Raw genomic sequence first — 24836 nt, 5'->3', positions numbered from 1 at the left:
TAACGCGGCGGAAATTCCGCCGCGGTCGTTCTAAAGGGTGGGCGGGGCTGCGTCGGCCAACGGTCGTGCGCAGCAATTGGAAAGTAGTGCTCGTGTCGGCCGTTGGCAGACGCGAGCACGGAATGGGTTAATCGCTCAATAGTAGTGCATGTGTTTCCTAGCTATCCCCTTTGTTTACGTCTCTCAGCTTTCTCTAAGTTGCTGTCTGTTGTCTGTGTGCTTCTCCTTTGAGTACACCCCACATTGCTTTCTTGCACATGTGCTTTTCCCCCTCCTGCTCCATGTTGCTTCTTCCCATGTTTCTTCTCCCAACCGTGCTCTTCTCTCTCCCCTATTACGCCTGCTCCCCACCCCACCCTCCGAGTTGCTTCCATGCCCCTGGGTTGCTTTTACCCCACCCACTGCCTTAGTGTTGCTTCCACCCAATCCTGTTCTCCATGTGGTGCTCCCCCCTGCCCCGGCCCTCTGTTTATGGCCGTCTCCCAGTGGCTGAAAAGAAAAGCTCTCCTCCATTTGTAGGTGCGTGCCACAGTGCCTATTTTTACTTTTTTTTAAAAAAATGTTTTAATTGTTTTATAAGTATTGGGGATGCTGTACAGCAAGGTAAAAAAAAAAACATTGGCAAAACCAATAGTTCCTAAAGGCGGTAGACCTAGTATTTTTCCCAGTGCTTGTTTGGTTTATGGCAAAGCTTATAACCAATGCAGCAGTACTTCGTTTGTTATGGTAATAATGATCATGACTAGAGGCCGGATCTGTTTATTATGAAACATTATGATAAAGCCAGTATGCCTGACTAACTGACTGACTTATTATGTAAAGCATATGTTGAAGACCATAAGATTTTAAGGATGGATTGGTATTGCACTGTGCTGAAGCCTGTAGGAATGTGCATTGTTACCTGGAATCTCAGAGATTACCAGAGTGTTCAAGGGTATTGGTGACACACCCAAACAAATGGTGAGGATAGAAGATGTGCACTACTATAAACCTTATTTGACTCTCTTAGGATAGATGTTCTATTGTTTTGACAACTGTAATTCTGTACATGTTTGTAATTTTACAACAGTATACCTAATGGCTGGCATGTAGAAAAGGTTATTCCCAGCACAGTAGGTCTGAGATGGTTATGGCGGCAAGCCAATAATAAAGGCTATAAGCCTGATTGTTTGTTAATAAACATTACGATAAAGACAGTAGGCCTGACATGTGTATTGTAAAAATATGTTAAAGTTAATAGGCATGTTAGTGTGGAATGTTATTACTCTGTATTAAAGTCTACAGATATGTATTCTGTTCTGTGGAATCTCACTTTTGTTGTTTGATACCCCCTTTGACAAATGTTGGGGACAGAAAATTTGCACTGTGTGAGAATCCCTATTAGCCTCTCTTGGGAGAGATAGTACTTTGCTTTTCCAACTTTTAAATTTGGATACATTTGTAATTTTATGGCTGTATTCCTGATGGCTGCGTGTGGGAATTCTTTACGCTCAGTACCCTAGGCCTTAGTTGGTTATGGTGACAATCCCCAGTTACAATTACAGGCCTGATTGGTCCACCCAGAAAAGGTATGTAGGTGCCATAGGTCAGGTCTGTTTATTACGCAAACTTAAGACAAAGACAGTAAGCTTATTTATTGTGAAAAGCAGTTGTTATGGTCATTACACCTATGGGTTTTTATTACTCTGTGTTACAGGCTGTAGACAGGTATTTTTTTAAATGTAATTTTAGAGGTTGCTAAAGTAGACTAAAATTTTTGTGTTGGTCACCCACTCTGTCAAACCGTTGGAGAAGATGCTTATTTTTAAGCTCTGTTTTTTTTTTTTTTTTTTTTTTTTTTAAAAAACCTTTATTCGTGCATCTTAAAAGAACAAATACGGGCCTACAACCGTCAGGCCGGCCACGATACAGTAAAGCACTGATACCCACATTACAGCCCCCGTGCATCAACGGTCAGGATTAACAACAGGTTATGAGTCACATACTGGAGATATCTTCGAAACCCGGGGAAGGAGAGGTGAAGGTTAATTTTAAGTTTTTTGATAAATTTATCAGAGAAAAAAGTCAATGAAGGATAAGAGCAAAGTAGATTCGAGTCCGCAAGATAGCTTCACCACACGGGCGAGCAGCAACATCAGTAAGAACAACAATGGGAGTAAAATCTCAATCAGTGAGGCGGTGCAGAGATATATCAGGATAGTCACATGAGCAAGTACGCGCCCCTCCAGAGCCGCCCCCACTCGATCCACCCCACACCCGGACCCCGAATCGAAGAAAGTAGAGCACAGAGACATAAAAGAAGAAAGGCCCATAGAACTAATTGAGAACAGAGTATTACCCCCCCACCCTACACCAATGCGGAGGCTACGGCCTACCCCCCCCCCAGCATAGTGCCTGTCGCCCAATGAACCCGAAATATAGAGAAGAGAGAAAGTAGGAACAGAGTAAAGAAGGGAAGAAAACAGAAAAGAAGGTGGGGAGGAGCCCACTGGACACCAGAGCGCCCCGAACCATCAGCCAGTTATGGCCCCCACACACTGAGAGCCCTCTACGCCAAAAAACGGCATGCAAAGATACCATGGCACCACAGTTTAAGCAAGGGATACAAGTCGCGACGAGTGCGCGCAAAACATACATACAGTCCCAGTCCCAGGCCAGCCCGTCCATAAACCATAGCGATAGAAGTCAGTCTAGCCCTGGCCCGATCGCGGGCTTGGGATTAAACCAGCTCCTGCGTGAAGGCCCCGTGTCCCGAGCAGACAAAGACAAGATGGCCGCTTGTGAGAGGATGGTGAAGTAGGATCACGAAATGGCCGCCGACCATCGATTGAGGTCCCTCGTTGCACCACATAAAATCCAAACCTGGCAAGTAAGGTACAGGAGTTCCACAAAAAGGCAGCAGTGGGCCACCGCGGACGGTCCCTCGAAGCCGTTAGGTATCGCTCAGCAGGATAGCCTCGCGGACGCGGTGAGGCAGGGAACAATGAAGCAGGCAGCCATGACCAGGGGGACAAAGTATCCGCAGTTGAGGTGGAGAGCGGTGGACCCTGGGCGCCGGGAGCGCTAGATGAAGGCACCAGTGTAGCACAATCATACACCGCCGCTGCGTCCCCGCAAGAGGACAAGAGCACCGGGAGACCCACGCCCTGTGGATGACAAACAGTGCGCTCACGGCCCGCAGCCGACAGTATGGGGTCAAACCTCTCACTCAGCGCCTGCAGGCCAGCGCACATCTGTAGTTGAAAGTCCCGCCGGACAGCCAGAACGGAGCCGCATGTCAGCGGAAGCTGGGCCCCAACATCGGCAGCAATCCGGGACGGCACTGTGGAGCTGGTGTCCGGAAGAGGGAGGGCGAAGTGGGCAGCGGGCGAGACCGGAGTATCACCCCCCAGCCGCGAGCAGGCACTCAACGCCATGTTTTGCCGCTATACGGTGCAATGGCCAGGGGGGGGGGGGTCGTGGCAAGGGGTCAATTCCCCGCAGGTCTACGCCGCAACAGGAAAGGCCGACAGTCGCTTATCTTCTCGCCGGTCCCCCCCCGCCGCTGGCTAGGCAATAGGCAAAGGGGGCAGCAGCCCCCCACAGCTCGGTCCTCAGAGCGGGGCAGGAGACTCACCGCACCGGGGCCCACCCCACAGCTCCAGCCCGTCAGGCACAGGGTGCAGAAGGTGTCCGGCCGTCTCTCCCCGGGCTCATCCGGCAACGATCCATGGTGCGAGGCGAGATCGGGACCGCAAGGCTCAGGTTAGCGCTAGCTGGTCCGGTAACTGCGGAGCTTCCAGGAGGCCGGCAAAGGCCGTAAGGGCGCTGGGTTTCAGTGCCGAGGACAAAAGCACCCAGAACTCGGGCATCCGGGCGGGTTGAGACTCCGGGAAAGCAGCAGCGCGGTCAGCGCGTCTTCGCACACGGTGCACCTCGAGAATCGGCGAGGATGGGCATCAGGATAGTAGTCCGAGGCCACGGACCGACGGAGCCGGGCGCTCAAGCGTCTGCTCCGGTCGCCATGATTTTTAAGCTCTGTTGAGTGGGGTTAGATGTTGTTTCTACAACTGTAATTTTGTACATACTTGTAATTTTAGGACTGTATTCATGATGATTGCCTGATTATGTGTACTTCAGATGGCCTGTGTTTGTTATAGGGTCAAGCCAATAGTAAAGGCTGCAGAATTAATTGGTTACTTGGGAAATAGTTATTTCTGGTTCCTTTTCAAATGAAAAAGTTAGTAGGTCCGACTTACTTGTTGTAAAAAGCATGTGTTCGAGACGATTGGCTTTTAAGGATGCATTGGTATTACACTTTGCTGAAGACTTTGAGAAATTTTGTCACACAAAATCTCTCACATTATAGCAGTAGGCAAGCGTTTTGCTGTTGGTGACTCTCCGGAACAAACCACGTGGACATAAGATTTGCAGTAAGGTCATTTTTTAGGCTTTGTAAAGATTGTTTTCATATTGTTTTGACTGCTGTAATGTTGCACATGTTTGTAATTTTATTATGGTATACCTAATGATTGCCTCGTGTGAAAGCTTATACCCAGTAGAGTGGATCAAAGTTGGTTACGGTTACAAGTTAATGATGACTTATAGGCCTGATTATTTATTATGAACAGTTACGATAAAGCAGGATTTTGTATGTGAAAAGCATATGTGAAATTCTGTAGGCATTTAAGGGTTGATTGTTATTACTCTCTGTTAAAGCCATCACATGGGTATGTTGCGACACAGAATCTCACAGAATAGGTAAGTGTCTTGGTGTTTATTTCCTGCTTTGACAAACCATGGGTATAGACGATTGCACTGTGAGAATCCTTGTTAAACCCTCTTTGGAGAGATAGTATTTTGCTTTGCCAACTGTGATTTCTTTACGCTTCTGTAATGTTATGACTGCATGCTGTTACCTTTTGGGAAAGCTTTAGCTCAATATAGAAGGCCTGAGCTGCTTATGGTAACATGTCAATCAATAATAGCAGCTACAGGCCTGATTGGTTCACCAGGGAAAGGTATTTAAGATGACATAGATCTGATCTGTTAATTATGAAAAACTACGACAAAGGCAATAGGGCTTATTTATTTACTTTTCAACACATGTTAAAACCAGTAGGCTTTCACAAATGAATAGATTTTATTCCATGTTAAAATGTGCAGTCAAGTATTTTGTTCCATGAAACCTTACGGATTACTTTTCTGGGTAATCCTTTGACAAACCCTAGGCATAGAAGATTTGCACTATAACATTTCCTCCTAGAATCTCTTCTGAAGGCTTAGCTATCTCTCTGTATCTTGTAATTTAAATTCATTAAGTAATACATTCATACACGTATATAAATATATATCCATATAGATAAATATAGGGCTTTTGGGTCAGCCCTCTTCTGCTATTGGTCGGAGTGTCATTTACACTCTGTTGCCATCCAAGAAAGCGTACTGCAAGAGGTAATAGTCCACATCAGTTATTGTGTCTCATGCCCTGTGAATAATGGAATTTTCTGATCACGTGCATATCCACCCGAAAATGGGTAGGCTTCTGAGCTAGTTCGGCAGTTTTGTAGGTTTTAATTTTCCTTGATTATAGTTCCTCTTTTATTTCTTTGCTTCACTTTTTTTTTCTTCTTAAGATGATACTAGAGCTTTTAAGGCATTGCTAGTTGGACTGTTAAATGCTGTTCATGTCATCTGCAGTGCACCTTATCACGTGTGGGCACTTCATGTAAAGCTGGCAACCATTTTCAAAAGTTGTTTCGCTATTTCAAGATGGGCAACACATTGGTTCTAAAAGTTGCGGCTATGCTGTAACTTCAGAACAACGATATACTAGGTATAATACCAATGCAAGACAGACACTTGATGTTATGTTTAGTTTTGTTATTGCAAGCATATTCACGCTGTCTTTAGGTGGCAGCTTGTATTCTATTTTCTACATGTGTTCTTTTAAAATAACTTGTGTATGTTTATGTGTATTATATTGTGGTTGTGTCAGAAGGTGAATGGAAGAATGAGCCAATGGATGGCTAAATTGATGCATGAGTGCAGAGGTGAGTGACAGACTGCATGTATGATAAAATATGTGCCTAACGCATCAATGGCACAAAAGGCACTTTCATTCCCAAGTCTGTTGGCATTGGCAGTGGTTGTTTGTATTGTTTCTAAGGGGGAAGATGTACCGTGTTTCTTATGTCTGTGTCGTGATGTGACTTGGTCTCCTTAATGCTACACCAGAGCGCATAAATGTCCTGTTCCGTATTGAAGGATCTGTGCTATTGTGTTTTTTATTAGTTGGTGGTTTTATCTTTACCTGGCTGCTGTGTCTTTCATCGGCTCATAGTGCGTTGGAAGGAGAGGAGACCTTTGAGTGCTGATGCAGAAAAGAACGTTATCAAAGTATCCACATAGCAATGCAGCCAGAGCTAACTTAGCCCAGTCGGTCTAGATAGCGTTAGTAGGAAAATGCCACATTCTAGCTGGTAACGTGCCTGGAATTCTGTTTGTTGGTATGAATGACATCCAAAATAACCCTGGCAATGTGATGCCCATGGAAATTCTACGTAAGCGTATCCGGTATTCCATTTTTGGCCACTTATTAAATTTAATCTTGATATGATCTTTTTGCTTATGATAACATCTTAAGAGTAAAACAGTGTTTTCTGTTGACGCGATTGAGAAAATTGGAAATGGGTTGCAAAATCAGTTTGAAACGAAGCAAGTGAAGTATGTATGTCTTCAGAGGAAAATGCTAGCTTGAACTGGACACTTGAGTGGACCCCACGTGAACCCTTCGCCTTGTAACTATTAGCAGCCCAGAGACGCCCTGCTCCCTTTCCCAAGGGCGTGCGTGGGACCTGAGAGCAGCCAGGATCAGCGGCCAGACTTGGCAGTCAGCAGCCCTGCGGAATCGGACACCAGGCCATTGCAGCTGCTACTCCCTGCGCACGACCCTTCCTGAGTGGGCGGTCGGGAACAGCAGAAAGGTCTGGTTGGAGTGTTGTGTACTTCCTATAAACCTGTATAGGATCTGCGTGTTTAGACAACATACACTGTAGGATTGGTGTCCAGACTGATTCTAGGCACCACCACCGGGTATGTTAGCCTGTATACCAGCTAGCTCACAGTGCCACTAGAAACCCCTCTTACCAAGGAGAGATTAGTTTTTGGCAACTATCGTACATGACAACTCTGTCCCATCAGGGATCGTGGAAACAGTGCTGTACTTTTCACTCAGTCACTCGTGCTCACTTTGTCTCAGAGAAATGCACAGAATAAACGCTGGGAACGTTTTCCAATAAGCATTTATTGAACCTGCGTCATTCTAGAGTATAATAGGTGTGCTGAAACAACCATTAGACAGAAACAGATATAAATGATTAGAAACATCAAGAGAGTAAAAGGATGGTAGATTTCTACCATTGTGCTAAAACAATTAATACAGGCAAGTATATAAAATACATGACAGTAGAAAAAGCGTACTCCTACGATGCGACCCTAACTAGATGTACCCAAGTGTACCTAGCATGTATGTAGGTGTAAAGCTAAGAATCCCTCTAGGACAAAGTCAACCCCATTACCTGAAGTGAGAGACTGTGGGACTCGAAATGGACACTCTGCGAGGGATGTCAGACCACTGTTAGCTGGAGTGTCTGCGTGCAGGAACCTCAGCGTCTTGCGTCAGTGTGTCAGCATGGAAGTCCTTTTCTCCTCTGCCTTACCCCAGCAAGATATGGTGTTTATATACCCAAAGTGGTACCCTCAGGGGTTCTACCTTGCTGTGTCACATTCGACCTAGGATGACAGAAGGAATGACCCTTATACAGTTATACAGTTATTATGCAGGAGATGAGATGGTAGTCCTGCTGAGTTTCCAAGAATCCTCATGCATAATGGATGAGGCTAGTTTCCAGGGAAAACCCTAAGCAGTACCGTAACTGGGTAAAAGGTCAGTCCCAAGAACCATTATGTAGTGTAATGGTAGGGGAGAATGTAGGTGAAAGGTTAGATGACTACCTGAGCCTATATTGAGGTACCTATATGAAACATAACAGGAGTTTGGATTGGGACTGTCCCCACACATCCCATCTTCATTCAGTCATGTCTCTGGGCCTTGAATCAGTACTGTGTTTCTGGTTATTTGTCCACTTATTGTAGCAAGCTTTTGGGTAGTATATTTAATTCAGCAGTACTTTCAAATCGTCTGAAGTCAGAGTGTTTTCCAACAACTGTTTACTAGTTTTCCAGATTTCCCTTGGATTCTAATGTTTTAGGGAACACAACTGCTTGATTTTCTTTACAGCTCTGAATTGTTTTCAGTCTGGCCAAGTGGCTTGAGTGCTTAGTTGAATTTAAAGAGGAGTATGTATTTTCTAATCTGACGTAATCACAGATGCCGGGAGTACGCTATCCTAAAACTGTACATATGCTTGGCCCATTCTATTGATTGAGTGACTACTATCTTGCTGACCGTCGAGCAAGAGGTGCACACACAAACTGTAGCAGAGCACACTTCCTCAGCCTTCTGGAAAAGATCCCCACCATTCAAGTGTTTTAAAAAATATAGTACAATTCTCAGGAGCCTGTCACCTCATGAGGTCAGCTTTTGAATTGGAGCAGTAACCTTGAGTCCAGCCTTTTATGTGTTATCCACAGGACTTTATTTTTAGGACGCAGGGTTGCAGACTCAACTAGTCTTTGAAGAAGAATTGAGGGGCACACTGGATTGTCCTTTGAGGAAGGATGGAGCTGAGTTTTTAAGTTGTATAGATTACATATGAGTATAACATTTATATACCGTGAATACATTATTTTTTGTCTTTTGCCCATTCTTACCCTGCACCTTATGAATGGTACAGTTTTGTAAACTGAGCCTGCAGTTTTTAGGTCGAGCCTGGGCAGAGCATCCGCTGCTGCAAGGCATGCAGTAGTAGAGTATGGCTTTGAAGCCCCACCCATATTTGTCATTAGCTTGTGTCATTGTCCTTCGTAAATGCCGGGTTCTGATTAGTTTATAGGCTTGTTAGTCCCTTCTTAGTACCGCCTTGTCTTCATTTGTAACCTCCCATGAGGACTGGCCCTTTTACTTCGGTTGTTACACGGCACGTCTTCTTTAGTCTCTAAGCGCTATTTTCTTTAATGAGCCTCTCTTAGTGCAGGAGGGTCTCTCATGAGCAGTTGTGACCACCTCTGCTCATAAGTGCTTTCTTTACTTGTCGCAGGCTGAAGAGTCTCTCGTGTGCAGCTTTGACCATCTCTGCTCATATGTGCTTTCTTAACTTGCCGCAGGCTGAATGGTTCCAGGAAGATTCATTTGCCAGTGCTACATCTCTGCAGCACTCGTTTCATGGACGTGGGACGCTGCGCTTCAAGCGCTGCTAGTAAAATTTAATCAACTCTGTCTCATCGCCTGCACTGAAACAGGTCTCGCATTTGCGAGAGTTTAGCCTATTGGCATTGTAAATGACAATGCCTTTTATTTTTATTTTAAAAACCAAAACATAAATAAAAGGCATTGTCATTTACAATGCCAATAGCTGAAACTCACGTAAATGCGAAACCTCATTGCATTGCAAATGCTTGTTTTTAAGTGAATGGAGTCTAATGATATAGCTGGCTAATTTAAGGCTCTTGCCTTATTGCTGTCATCGCTTTTTGTTGACCGAAGGATCTTGATCATTGTCTTATTATTATTTACCATTGCATATTATTTGTCCCTTGTCAGGTCTCGATAGTTCCATTCCTACGCAGTTCAGTAAATTATTACACATTTTTCTTCTACCCTAACAGGTGGATTTACCGAATTTGCTAGCTGTTTCCCTGGTCTTTGCGAAGGGAAAGCTGCGGTTGTCCCAAGCTGCATTTCTCAGCCTTGCCTACCTGTTTCCAACATCGGTCCAACCCGGATATTGCCGCACCTGTACTTGGGCTGCCAGAGGGATGTGCTCAATCGTGTGAGTACCTCGCACTATTACTATTTTTGCTTATCTTTTGTAGTTTTTTTACTTGGGATGCCTGATATTCCTTTATCTAAACATGAACATGGGATGGCTTCTGCTTTTCATAAAGTAGAGGTGAGATGATCTATATGGTCAATGTACTGCAGTCCTTCAGAGTGATGAGCCATAATGATCCTACGATAAGCAAATGATGTGCACAGCGGTGTCACAAGCTACCTTTCAATAACTACAGTAACTTTATTTTATCCTTTATACTGCAAATAATTAATGCTGATGACAACACAGTACCACACTTCACATCAACATTCTGTAAAATATTTTCATTTTGCTACTATGCCGAGGTTCCTCTTTTGCTTAACGTTACTTGGACGCCATGACACACACTGGAAACCTCCCAAGACCTCGTTTTGAGAATGGAAACCATTTAAAAGTGAATATGGAGGTTTGCAGAGTACATTGCCTGCCTATCCTTTCTTCAGTGTATTTTAAAGAAAGCTCCCCTCTCAGTTTATTCTTCCGAACTATTAATGAAGACCAAAGTTAGACAGTTTGGGCTTTTATTTAGTCAACAGAGGCTTTTATTGACTGCATGCAAGTCCTTTGGCCCATCCAGCTCCTCTTTAACACTATCCATCAATACACACACAATGCTCAGATGCCTGATAAGACTGTATATAACTAATAAATTAAGATTGCTTACACAGAAATGGATTCCTTAGAATACCCTAACAGACCCTGCATAGCTTCTTAAATTTCAAATACCTGTGTGAGTTAGTGGACTTGATGCTCTTGTGGGCAACCTTGTCAGCAAAGGTTCCTCATTCTGTGCGTGGGCACAGGCCATGTCTTTGGCACAGTTTTATTTATTGACTCCACTCAGCCTTCTAAGGTATTCTGAATGTTATTTTTATGGTTGCAGGAGATGTTGGTTGAAGTAGTTTAGGTGTGAAGACATGATGTGGTGTGCGTCTTAGTGCACAAGCATGAAATGCTGCAGAGTTTGTTGAGTAGCCTGCTTCTTGTGTTTTTAATAGTAGGGGGTGAGTACCAAAGTTTTCTTGTCTGACTGGAGAAAGAGGTTCCACAAGTTAGAATCTTTTTTAATGGCGGTGCAGTCAGTAAAGGGACAAGCATTGAGTGTATCAGTGCCATTGTCCAAACACTTCACATGACGTCATATGGCATCAGTTCACATACACTTTCTCCAACCTGGCATTCCTCCCACCCGCCCCCTTCCTACATGGATGAAGGTACACTCTCCCTTTAGTCATCTTAATGAACCCCATTTTCTCCAAAATTGTTTTGAAATCTTACATGAAACACAGAAGAGCAATGTTTACAGATCATATCCCATCTTAAACATTTGTATATACTCTAGACAGCCTATATACATAATTATTAAATCACATACAACACAGTATCCCAGTACAAGTTACAGGCACAAATCCTCTGTTTCCAAGCCATAAGGGAAGATGGACATGAAGTCTGCATGTAGAAAAGGGAGTATTCTGCATGCCCCCCAGTCCTCTTCACCATCTTTTTTTTAATTTTTTTTTTAAATTTGTTTATTTAACAGCTTGTTAGAGCAGTAAACATACATAGGCCCACCCACAGGCGGGCTGAGCAAATTTTATGAGCCAATGTATCTATTACAAGCCATTTTTTTACATGTTGAATCAATCTCCCATGAAAAAAAAAACCCTCATCCCCCAACATCCCTCCCACCCCGGCACTAATATATACAGTTGTGGCTTCTGGCAGTAGTACATTGTGGCACCTTGGAGCCCCAAAGAGTAGTCCCAGTCCTCCCGGCCCACATGCAGCACTCACCCCTACAGGGAATTATGTCAAGTCTGGATTTGTAAGGAGATACCCAGAGAGGGAGGCCCAAAAGTCCTTTGGTCGGGATGCTTCAGGCAGCTCTTCCACAAATATTTCCAATTGGTCCCTAAAATAAAGTAAATCACGGATCCACCTCTTAACCGTGGGTACGGCCTTTACACCCCAGCATTGTGCCACCGCTCTCTTAGCAAAGAGGGTAGATTTGGCTCCTAGGTGCCTATTACAGGGTTTAAGCTTCTGCACCCAGCCCAGCAGACATACTTCAGGCACACATCTAACAGCTTCCGTAATGACCTCAGTTAACACTTGCGTGACCCGTACCCAGTATTTGGAGATGCCCGCACAAGACCAAGCTAAGTGCATAAAATCTGCGTCAGCCTGGCCGCAACGCACAAAACATGCGCTTTCACGCAAGCCAAACCTGCATAATTGATTCGGGGTGTAGTAAAGGTGGTGTAAATACTTGAAATGGATTATGCGGAGGTTGCAGTTTGCTGTCAGGCGCCCCGTTAGTGCGCAGCAAAACTTCCAGGCTTCCAATGTCAGCTCAGAGGATAGTAGGCCATTCCATCTATTATAAGAGGGAGATGCAGTTATTTCTTGTTCACGAAGAGGCACATTATACAGTTTGGTAATCAGGCCACTGAGGTTCCCCTCCCCCCTCCTTTACCCTGCCCCCCAACACTGCCAGTAAGGCTAGTAGTGTTCGCTGTTAATTAGGGAGCTCGGGGTAAATGTCCCGAATCGCCTGCCGCACACGCACATGGGTAAACCCCTGCATGAATCTGGTTTCTTGACCCGCCTGCAGGTCAAAGTCCGGAAACTACCCAATTTGTATAAGTCGCCAATATGAGTAATCCCCACCGCACTCAATGCCTGTAAGGCTGCCGGTTCCGTAGCTGCCGAGATATCAGGGTGGGCAGCAAGCGGTAATTTTGGTGCATACAAGTAATCCAACTGTGCTCTACGCGCAAAAGTTTTCCATGCCCAGGCCGTACATTGAAACAGGCTAATATCAGTACGCGGGCCTCCTCCTCCGCCCATCAACGCAGCCGCTTTCAGGGGCATCGGCAGTATGGTGTCCGCTTCAATCTGTCTGCGGTTGAAACTTCTGTGGGAAATACCAAAAATGCGCAAACTGCGCCTGGGCACATAGGTAATGTAGGCACATGTCCGGAGCCTCAAACCCGCCGTGCTCAAAGGGCAGAGTCCGCACACTCCAACTACAACGGGGCTTTCTACCCTCCTAGACAAATGTTAGAAGGGTCGACTGCAATGCAGCAAACAGCGCTTTGTTCAGACGGATAGGAATATTAAGAAATAGATAAAGGGGTTTAGGCAAAAAAGACATTTTAATGATTGCTATGCGGTCCGCAAGTGAAAGGGAAAGTTTAGCCCAACGTGTAGCCTGATCTGTGATCTTATCCACAGCCCAGCCATAATTAGCAGTGATCACGACCGCAGGGTCCCTGTGCAACCATATACCAAGATATTTCACTGGGTCGACCAACCATTTCAAGGGATATTCTAGATCAAACTCCGTAGTCTTCGCAGTTAACGGAAACACGGTGGACTTGGCCCAATTTATGCCAATCCAGAGTTTCTCTCAAATTTGACATACTCACGTAGGAGCGGAGATAAATAGGTGGCGGGTTCTCGGACATAGAGCAACATGTCGTCGGCGTACAGCAACACCACCAATGGCCTCTGTCGGACCCTCAGTGCCGCCTGGGCATGCAGTTGACGTAGCTTGCAGAGGTTCTAGCGCCAATGCAAATAACATGGGCGACGGGACAACCCTGTCGCGTGCCCCGTTTAATAAAAAATGGATCGGAGACCCACCCGTTCACACACATCCGTGCCACCAGTGCAGTATACAGGAGGTGTATCCTTTTTAAAAAGAACGGCTGCAGGCCCATTCGCAACAGAACGGTAAACATGAACTCACACTGAAGGGAATCAAAGGCCTTAGCCGCGTCCAGAAGCATGGCTATCACCTGGAAGTCCTGCTCAAAATAATGGAGAGTAGAGAAGTTTGTGCGGAGATTGTGCATGGTGGATCTCGAGGGCACGAATCCAGACTGGTCCGGGAGGACCAATTTGGGAACTAGTGGCTGGAGCCCGGTCGCGATCATTTTGGCCAAAGTTTTGGCATCGATGTTTATAATAGAGAGGGGCCTGTAAGAGTCGCAGGCATTTGCCGTCTTATCAGGTTTTAAGAAGCATAACTAGTTAAGCCTCCTTGAGGGAGGGAGGTCTCCAGAGTCATACGCCTCAGCAAATACCTCTTAACAGGCGCGGCGCAAGGGCATTGGCATAAGCCTTAAAAAATTAACTTGGGAGCCCATCTATCCCCGCTGCCTTGCAGGTCGGGAGAGACCTGATGGCCAGCTTAACATCCTCCTCGTCAAAGGGTTGCGTGAGGTACTCATGGTAGTTTGGCGGCAACCAACCCAGTGCCACATCATCCAAGAAGGCATGGATTTCCTTTGCAACTGGGAGTTCCCGGTCCCCTTATAAGTCCGAATATTAGTCCTACACCACTTTGCTAATCTCAATGGTGCCAAAATGCGGCACTCCCTCCCCGTCCAGCAGTTTGGTTATGTAGGCATGGCTGTGCGGGGCAGCCAACTTCTGCGCCAAAAAGTGGCTGGGGCGTCCTCCCTCCCCATAGTACCGGGCAGTGCACCGCCGAGATCTGAGCGCCATTTCCTGATCCACTGTCTCGTTGTGCTCTGTTACCAGATCGCGGATTGCAGATAGCGTCTCCGGGACTGGGTCGCAAGCATAGACCCGTTCCAGTGCGGCTATTTCTCCAGCTAGCTTATGGATTCTGCGGCGTAGATCTTTAAGGACCCCTGCCTGCGCACCAATAGAAACCCCCCGAATTATAACCTTAAAGGCTTCCCAAAAAAAACCCTATCTACTGTCCCTTCATTTTCCCTGAAGAGTTTTTGAATAGCCCCCCCCCCCCCCACCCCCCCCCCCCCCCCACCACTGTATGCTTTAAGACCTGATCTGTCAGGGATGATGGTTGCAACCGCCACGAGAACGGAGGTCTTTCATAACCAGGAACCTTTAGCTCAAGAAGGACAGGGGAGTGGTCAGACAGCGTTTTTGCGAGGTGTTGCACATCTATAACCCAGGTGCAAGCGGCCTCTGACAGCAACCAGTGGTCCAACCGGGACCACGTACCATGGAGATAAACGTGCTCTCCCTGGCCCCCGGATGATATATATATATATATATATATATATATATATATTTTTAATCTGTTTTATTAAACTTTATAGTTTTTACAGAACATGCTTCTTCTTGCAAACACAGTTGATATGGTGTACATACATTAGCGAGTCATAGGTACTCTACAGGTTACAATATAGTCGTTATTCTGATCACAACTCGTTTTATATTTACCTGGCATATCTTGACGGCTGTTACGGATATAGAAATGTTGCCATCGTTTAGACCATACTTATCTTTGCATACCATATGGTATTTGCAGTTGTTTTTCTTTTGTAAAACAAATTACAGATTAGTAGCACCCTTCCCACTTCCCTGCATAGATCTTGTGTGTTGTTTCTGTGTCTGTTGCCTACTCGTTACCTCCCTGCCCTGGTGCGTATACATGTGCGCTAATACAGCCAGTGTGCAGTTGTTATCAAGGTGTTGTGGTGTATACGTGGTTCTGTAGTAGGGGATCTCTGTGTATCGTCATAATCATGTGAAAAGTCCCGCCCATGTGCGTGGATCCCGGAGCACTTCAGTAGATATAGTCTCTTAAGTTGTCTTCTTCTGCAGTCCTGCATAGACACTTAAGAGATAAGAAAAGACAATAATGCAGCCTGAAAACACTAGGCTACTCTGGCCATTACTTCATCCTGAATAGAAAAGGATAGCCAGGTAACAGTTCAATTTAACTATTTAACTAAGTTTCACACATAGAGAAACTTCCCTTCACAAAAATCCCTTTTTCATGATGGAGATGAAGGGTTGGGCAGACAAGCCCCATAGGCTGCCATTATATGTCTGTAAATGGATACCGTGCTTTTAAGAATCCTTCCAGAGAGCCTTGGTATCGCATGACGCACAGCCAAAGGCCAATTACTTTCAGTTCTTTTTTCCGGCTCCTGCTAGCAGAACCCTGGAGCATCTAGCTCTTCTCTTTTTGGTTTTTCATTCACTTTTAGTGATTAATTCTGTATTTTTGTAGTTTCACTCGACGTCTTTGGCCCTTGTCTACATTCTGCTGTGGTTTTTTGGCAGAATTTCTGCAGTTCTCTTGTCAAAATTCTATCTCTATTTGGCAAGTGTCTTGACAACAGTAGCAAAAAGGCCAAGTCTGGAGCTCACAGAGTTTGTTTTCTGTGTTTGCCTGTGTCTTATGTATTTGACACCTGTCTTCTCTGTAACGTCTTTTCCAGGCGCACCTTGAAGACAGGGAGAAGATTCGGCTCCCTGGGTTGGAGCTGGGAAGACGTTAGGCATCTTCTTCAGCCTCTGGTGAAGGAGAGGGTAAATCCTCTACCAAGTCCCATGCTGCAACCTCTGGGGTGCTGCCCAGCAGGAAAACGACTGAAAAACGTCGCCGGTCCTGGTCGACGGCGAGAGAGTCAACGTCATGGAGAGCCGACGTCGACGTAATGGAGCTTCAACGTCATGGAGCTTCAACGTCGACGGCATGTAGGGTCGACGGCATGTAGGGTCGACGGCATGGTAGAGTCGACGGCATGGTAGAGTCGACGGCATGGTAGAGTCGACGGCATGGTAGAGTCGACGGCATGGTAGAGTCGACGGCATGGTAGAGTCGACGGCATGGTAGAGTCGACGGCATGGTAGAGTCGACGGCATGGTAGAGTCGACGGCATGGTAGAGTCGACGGCATGGTAGAGTCGACGGCATGGTAGAGTCGACGGCATGGTAGAGTCGACGGCATGGTAGAGTCGACGGCATGGTAGAGTCGACGGCATGGTAGAGTCGACGGCATGGTAGAGTCGACGGCATGGTAGAGTCGACGGCATGGTAGAGTCGACGGCATGGTAGAGTCGACGGCATGGTAGAGTCGACGGCATGGTAGAGTCGACGGCATGGTAGAGTCGACGGCATGGTAGAGTCGACGGCATGGTAGAGTCGACGGCATGGTAGAGTCGACGGCATGGTAGAGTCGACGGCATGGTAGAGTCGACGGCATGGTAGAGTCGACGGCATGGTAGAGTCGACGGCATGGTAGAGTCGACGGCATGGTAGAGTCGACGGCATGGTAGAGTCGACGGCATGGTAGAGTCGACGGCATGGTAGAGTCGACGGCATGGTAGAGTCGACGGCATGGTAGAGTCGACGGCATGGTAGAGTCGACGGCATGGTAGAGTCGACGGCATGGTAGAGTCGACGGCATGGTAGAGTCGACGGCATGGTAGAGTCGACGGCATGGTAGAGTCGACGGCATGGTAGAGTCGACGGCATGGTAGAGTCGACGGCATGGTAGAGTCGACGGCATGGTAGAGTCGACGGCATGGTAGAGTCGACGGCATGGTAGAGTCGACGGCATGGTAGAGTCGACGGCATGGTAGAGTCGACGGCATGGTAGAGTCGACGGCATGGTAGAGTCGACGGCATGGTAGAGTCGACGGCATGGTAGAGTCGACGGCATGGTAGAGTCGACGGCATGGTAGAGTCGACGGCATGGTAGAGTCGACGGCATGGTAGAGTCGACGGCATGGTAGAGTCGACGGCATGGTAGAGTCGACGGCATGGTAGAGTCGACGGCATGGTAGACGTCACGGAGAGTCGACGGCATGGTAGACGTCACGGAGAGTCGACGGCATGGTAGACGTCACGGAGAGTCGACGGCATGGTAGACGTCACGGAGAGTCGACGGCATGGTAGACGTCACGGAGAGTCGACGGCATGGTCGACGTCACGGAGAGTCGACGGCATGGTCGACGTCACGGAGAGTCGACGGCATGGTCGACGTCACGGAGAGTCGACGGCATGGTCGACGTCACGGAGAGTCGACGGCATGGTCGACGTCACGGAGAGTCGACGGCATGGTCGACGTCACGGAGAGTCGACGGCATGGTCGACGTCACGGAGAGTCGACGGCATGGTCGACGTCACGGAGAGTCGACGTCACGGATGGTCGACGTCACGGTGCACATCGATGAGAAGGTAGACATCGAGGGGTCAATACCGACCCTCGACGTCTAGGTCCCATTTCCGGACCTCGCTCCGTGGGGAACCTATCATCGTCGGCGGGGACTTCGCGTTCCAGGTAACGTCGACTCTCGACGTCGAACAGTGGATCGACGTCTAGGAGAATTTCTGATGGGGAGTCTGGGGCTACTTTACTTGGCCAGCTCGTAAGCGAGGAACGTTGGTTTCTTCGCCTAGTTCGGAGTATTCGCGTACCTACTCATCATCTAGGTCGCCTCCTGCTCCGCCTCCATTGGTGGTACCATCGGGTATACCTCAGAATTCTCTCCGGCTCCTCTCCCACCCACCGCCTCAGCCTCCGGGGCCCGTGGCTCCGCAGCTTACGACCCCCGTGGAACCTCGATGACCAAGAACAAGGTCTCATTTGATACATCTGTCGCATGGGCTCCGCTGTCTTCCATAAGATCCCGTCGTCACCGTTACGGAAGGTCTCGGTTCCGGCATGCCAGGGATACATCTTCAGCGAGTACGGGGAGGTTCTCTCCTACTCTCACGAATTTTCCCCCATAGAGGGTTTTTCACTGGTTGGCAGTATTGCCACCTACCAGGAGGTTCTGGCATCAAAGCTCCCTGTACAGTCGACATCAGTGATGTTTGAAACTCTACGAAAGAGACAAAAATTTTGTCCGCTGCTTCCATTGGTGCCTGGTTTGGACACCTTCCAGGTTATGGGAGTACTATTGCCCCCCGGAGTCGGATGCCTTCCTCCGGGTGGACCTCACTCCTGATTTTGTCATAGGGGTGGCGGCACGAAAACAGCATGTTATGGCTCAGACTTCCCCGGTGCCACCGGATAAGGAGAGCCGTAAGAGGGATTCGCCGGGTAGGAAGACTTGCAAGTGGGAGTTCCTTCAACAATTTTGTGCATCTCCTGCCCCGAGACAGGAGGAAAGACTTACAGAAGATAGTCAGTGAGGGCCTGATGGTCTCGAATCCAATCGTCGGCACGGCAGCGGATAATTCGCTCCTGGCGGCCCCCGGGTATTGCCATAGTATTACTGTACGGCGGCATGCTTGGATTCGTCTGACACCTCTGACGCTTGCGGCACAGCAGTGTATTTCCAATCTCCCGTTCTCTGGTGCAACTCTTTGGCTCCCATGCGGATGACGAGGTAGCCCGCATGAGGACCGAAGTGGAGACTTTGAAGGCTGTAGGTTTGGAGAAACCTAGAGCAGCTTAAGACCTTCTGCCCTATACAGCGGCGTTATTCCTCCCGGATTTTTCAGCGGTCTTGGGCCTCCATTCCGAACAGAGGAGGATCCAACCAGCAGCCTGGACTAGGGACCAAGGCCCCTGCTGGTTCCAAGCCCTGAAGGGTTTCCTTCCCCTCGTTCGTTATCCACTCTGGTTGGGGGGGGGGGGGGGGGCTGTGTCCGAGAACATTTGGCAGAGTGGCAGAAAATAATTTAGGACATTGGGTGTTGAATATTGTGCACAGTGGATACTCGATGCGTTTAACAGGTTCTCCTCCATCAATCCCTCCAACTCGATTACGTTACATACGCGAGTTGTAGAGTGAGGCCAATACCCTCTTACAGGAAATGCGTTGGAACCGCTTCCTCTGGGGCAGGATGGAACAGGACTGTATTCACTGTTCCTTCTTGTGTGCAAGACAGACATGAACGAGTTTGGACCCATTCTCGACTTGCGACAACCGACACAGGGGTTTGAAAGTAAAAAAACTCTGGTTGTTGTCCCTGCATCAGATTTACCTTCGACTTCATCAGGGAGACTGGCTATGTGCAATAGATCTGCAGGACGCAGATTTTCACGTACCCATAGTGGGGACAATGTCACATGTTCCTGCGTTTCACAGTGGGCAACAACCATTATCAGTACTTCGTGCTGCCTTTCAGCCTGAAGTCAACACCTCGGACATTTTTCAAACCCGAGACCGTACTGGCTGCGCATCTGAGAAGGATTAGAGTGTTCGTCTACCCGTATCTGGACGACTGGTTGATCAAAGCAGCTACTTTCGGGAAGCGCACCTGCATTTCAATCGGACTTCTAATCTCTTACTCCGTTTGGGACTCCACAGCAACCTCACAGTACCCTGTCTACAGCACCTTGGTGCCACTATTCGACGCACGCACAGCAAATGTGTGCCCTTCGGAGGAGAGATGCTCATCGATCCTTCGAAAGGCTCAAGCTCTCAGGATCATGCCCTTACCCATGGTGGGGACGGTATTGTCGCTCCTGAGCTTTATGGCTTTGAGTCCTCCTCTCTTCAGATGCACGCCTCCATAGGGGACCCCCATAGGAATGTCTGGAGGATCAGTGGACCAGACGCTGGGAGTTTGAGAAGACAGGATTCAGCTGTCACGAAAAGCTCTACGGCTCATCCGCTGGTGGTGTTCTCCACGAAATCTCCTCCGGGGGGATTCCCTTCCAGCACATAGATGCCCACGCATACCATAGTGATGGTTGCTTCTCTACATGGCAGGGGTGCGCATTCTGGCCATCTTCAGATACAGAGCACATGGTTCCCAAAAGAGTCTGGGTACTACATCGTCTTCCTGGATCTTCGAGCAGTCGATATGGCGCTGAAAGCCTTCCAGCCGTCGTTTCACACCTGCTTCATGCTTGTCCAGATGGTCCATACAGCAACAGTGTTCTGCCCCAACAAGCTGGGGCATCCAGATCTCGAGTGTTGTCTCTGGGATCCCAGACAATCTGGTTTTGGTTGTTAGCCAGGAACCTGACCAGCATGGCAACTCACCTTCTCAGGTTCAGAATGCTCAGGCAGATGCTCTCTGCAGACTCATTCACGTGCACCACACATGGGTCTTGCCCGACTGAATGGGGCAAGACATATTCGTAAGATGGGGTACTACGGAAGTCGATCGGTTCTCTATCGCAGTAAACCGCAGAGGCCGTGACTAGCCTTCTGGTTCTGCCACCCAGGGACTCTGGGGAAGGCTCTATGTGTCGGTTGGTCAGGCGTTTTTTTTCTCTACGCTTTTCTGCCAATTTTCCTGATTCCGACGGTGCTGTTCAAGCTCTTTCTCTCTGGTGGGCCTAGATGAGCCTCGTTGCTCCAGAGTGGCCCCGTCAGTGGTGGTTCACAAACCCACTCCACCGGTCTCTTCTGCCACTTTCTCCGTCTTTCGTGCTGACCGGACCATCTGAAGTAGTTCAGCAGACAGATGGTTAACTCCAGCCTCTTGTCGTTGCATTTAGCGGCATGGCTCCTGAATTAGTATAGTGCAGATGTTTGAATTTTCGTCAGGACTTCTGGAGGTATATATATATAAAAAATAATAATAATAAATACATTTAAAAAAAAGGTCAAACTTCCATTTACACGCATGTCCTATGCGCCTAATAGTCGAGATTTTCCTTCTAGTGTGTTTTTAAGGACCTGGTTCCTACTTCCTGTACGGAAGATGTCCTCCTTCCTTACTTCCTGCTCTTGGCTCGCTCTGGTCTTCGATACCATTCCATCGATGTTCATCTGGCAGCTTTGATTGCTTATAGGGAATGTCCTTCACAAATTTGTTTTCTATTAAATATCCCAGTCATCGGAGATTTTCTTGAGGGATGGACATGAGTGTTTCCTTCCATTCGGCGTTCTTCGCCTCCTTGGGAGTTGCGTGTAGTCCTGTCACGACTGATGAAAGAACCATTTGAACCCTTCCATAGGGTTTTTCTTCAGCATCTGCCCTAGAAGATAGCTTTCCTTGTGGCCATAACTTCTGCCCATAGAGTCAGCGTTCTTCAGGTTTATGTTGTAAAGAACCTTATATGGCATTTCGTTCCTCTACAGTAGTTATGAGGACGCAACAGGTATAGCTATCTCCGAACAATCTATTTCTGGGTGGATTGTTTTCCTGCTTTCAGCTGTGTTATCAGAATGCTAACAAGCCTTTGATTAGTAAGCCTAAAGCTCACTTTACCAGAGGTAAAGCAGCTGCTGCGGCTTTACTTCCTGACGTACCTATTTCGGAATTCTCTAAGGCTGCCACTTGGAAGTCAGTCCATACATTTACTGAGCACTACAGCCTAGACACTGATGCTAGGGTGGATGCTCTGGTTGGGCAGGCTTCGCTGAGCAATTTATTTGTACAATAGTGGGTGTGTTGTTTCTTCCACCACTGGGGTTGTTTTTTGGGGATGGACTTGCCATTCTATTCACGTGATTGACTATACACAGAGATCCCCTACTACAAAAGGAGTAGTTTCTTACCTGTAACTCCAGTTCTGTGGTAGGGGTATCTCTGTGATAGTCCTAAGCAACCCGCCCTCCTCCCCGGTGGATGAAACAGTGATATCCTGAATTCAACAGGCCTTACTTTATACGCCTTCAAAAAGAACTGAAAGTAACTGGCCTTTGGCTGTGCATCATGGGATACCGAGGGTCTCTGGAAGGATTCTCAAAGGCACGGTATCGATTTACAGACCTATAATGGCAGCCAATGGGGCTTGTCTGTCCAACCCTTCATCTCTATCTGTAAAAGGGATTTTTGTGAAGGGGAGTTTCTCTATGTGTGAAACTTAGTAAAATAGTTACATTTAACTGTTACCTGGCTATCCTTTTCTATTCAGGATGAAGTAATGGCCAGAGTAGCCTAGTGTTTTCAGGCTGCATCATTGTCTTTTCTTATCTCTTAAGTGTCTATGCAGGACTGCAGAAGAAGACAACTTAAGAGACTGTATCTATTGAAGTGCTCCGGGGTCCACACACATGGGAGGGACTTTTCACATGCTTATGATTATCACATAGATACCCCTACTACAGAACTGGAGTTACAGGTAAGAAACTACTCCTTGCGGCACATGCTTATGGTGTCTACCTATAGATTTACTCAACAGGGGAGTCTCCTACGAACCCACCCGCGCTCTGCTGCAGCTCAGCCAAGAGCGTGTCCCAGTATGTTGCGATTGGAACCTGGCGTAGAACCAAGGTTTCCTCACGCCTGATGGCGAGGCTTTCTGCTTTGGCCCACGCTAGCAATGAATTACGCCATGCTTGTGTATGCGGGGGATCTGGTGCTTTTCACCCTTTGGTGATAAGCCTCTTGGCTACCACCATTCCTAAGTCCAGGAACCTAGATGTTACTTTGGTGTTGGGTGTTCTACGGAATTAGTGTAGTAAGTATGTTGGCCATTCGAAAGGCACCTCTCGCCCAGTACAGGTGTGTAATATAGTGGCTACCTCACTTCAGTATGTGCCGGTCCGGGCGCAGCCCTAGAGCATGTGTATCAGATCAGCCCCCAGCTCAGCGCATCTCGGACATGTTGCGTCCTCACGATTGAAATGCTGATTGATTTTGGCAGGCATGAGATATGCCCTATGAATTATGTACAACTGGGTTTGTCGGAACCGCATGTTCCTGGGGATGTGTATTGGACTTCTAGCACCAGAGCCCACTCCTTGTCTGCAAACTGGTGGCCTAGATCTTTTTCCCAGTTGTGGCAGAGCGAATCCAGGCTTACCGCCGTGTGGGCTCTGAGCGAGGCCACAAACCAACGTGTGAGGTGTCTACCCTGCCCCATAACATGTAAGTATTGCATGGTGAGGTGTGATCGTGGCTCTGTGGTGACGTCGCCCCACTTGGCCATTAGTGTGGCTGTCAGTGAACGGTGTATTAGGAACTGCCCTGGTGGAAGCCCCTCCTCCTCTACCAAAGATGTATATGGGTATAAGCGTCCCCTTTTGATGTAAATCTCCGAGTGTTTAGATGCCCCTTTCCTGCCATCCACGTATTGCATGCGCTGTGATCACTGCCTGACCACTAGAGGACCCCTCTAAGGGTATCGCTGGTGCATAAGCAATAATGCCCCGAGTTATATAAAGACTCCTGCAAAAACATTTGTATGCCACCGTAAGTAACAGGGGTTTTGGAGGCCTAGTCTTCCTGCCGGAGTGGAAGAGTCTGACAATAAGTTCCAATGGGTAGGGCGGCTGTGTGGTCGCTGTGTCCGTGCGATGCCGGTCTGACAGCCACCATGCTATCCACTGCAGCTGAGCAGCTAAATTTTAGTGTTCGAAGCAAGGAGCTGCTAAACCCCCCTGGTCCGTTGGTAAGTGCAACTTTTTTTGTGTTACTCTGTCTGGTTTTGACCCAGATGAAGTCTCTTACCTGCCTCACAATAATGTGGCAAAAAAGGAAGCCGAGATATATACAGGTTTGTAAAATAATATACCAGATTTCCGTCAATGCCCTACCTAGGTTCCCGTCAACCAAATCTTTCGGCTGGCGGTAGATCCGGATGCCCAAACAGAATGTCTCTACTCTCCGTTGCACTTTTCTGTCATTGATGATAAGGCCCGAATCGCAGTTCCCTTCGCTGAACGAGTATATGAAGGACTTAGCGTTTACCTTTAGCCCTGAGAGTGTGGCGAAGTCCTACAATAGTTGCGCCAGTTGATTAGGGACCCTCTCATTGTCACTAATGTAAATGAGGAGATCGTCGTTATTGAGTGCACTTGGTGTGTGGCATCTCCCAATGGCACGTCTCCCAGTTGGGTACGTTTTGCCTCTAAATGGCTCTATTGCAAGCGTGAAGAGAAGGGGGGATAGAGGGCACCCCTACCTTGTCCTTCTCCTTACTGAAATAGCATCCTAAATGTAGGGGCCCATTTTGACCCTGACAGTTGGGTCAGTGTAAAGCAGGCACATTAATTGAAGGAACACAGGACCTAAGTCATATTTCTCGAGTGTTATGAAGAGGTAGTTCCATTCTAAGGAGTCGAAGGCCTTCCCCAGGTCATATATGAGACAACCGGCCCTCTGCCACTCTGAAAAAATGCAGCAGATTGAGCAAACTACTACGAGACTGCACAAAGCCATTCTGGTCCGCTTGAACCAAAGTGGGGCCCAACTGTGTTAATCTGTCCA

General features: G+C 47.5%; 1 protein-coding gene across 5 annotated transcripts in view; it reads left to right on the top strand.

The window, feature by feature from the left end:
• DUSP16 (dual specificity phosphatase 16) overlaps window positions 1-24836 on the top strand; it is a 402719-nt gene that overhangs the window by 263289 nt on the left and 114594 nt on the right. For all 5 annotated transcript variants that reach the window (XM_085652099.1, XM_085652100.1, XM_085652102.1 and 2 more), the window contains exon 4: window positions 9769-9932. In XM_085652099.1, coding sequence (XP_085508225.1) covers window positions 9769-9932 — 164 coding nt within the window. The remainder of the gene's footprint in view (window positions 1-9768; window positions 9933-24836) is intronic.

Source organism: Triturus cristatus, chromosome 4_1 (genome assembly GCF_964204655.1).
Source record: "Triturus cristatus chromosome 4_1, aTriCri1.1, whole genome shotgun sequence".
NCBI lineage: Eukaryota > Metazoa > Chordata > Amphibia > Caudata > Salamandridae > Triturus > Triturus cristatus.
Note: the sequence above shows the minus strand (reverse complement) of the source record. Positions and strands in the feature narration are given on the sequence as shown.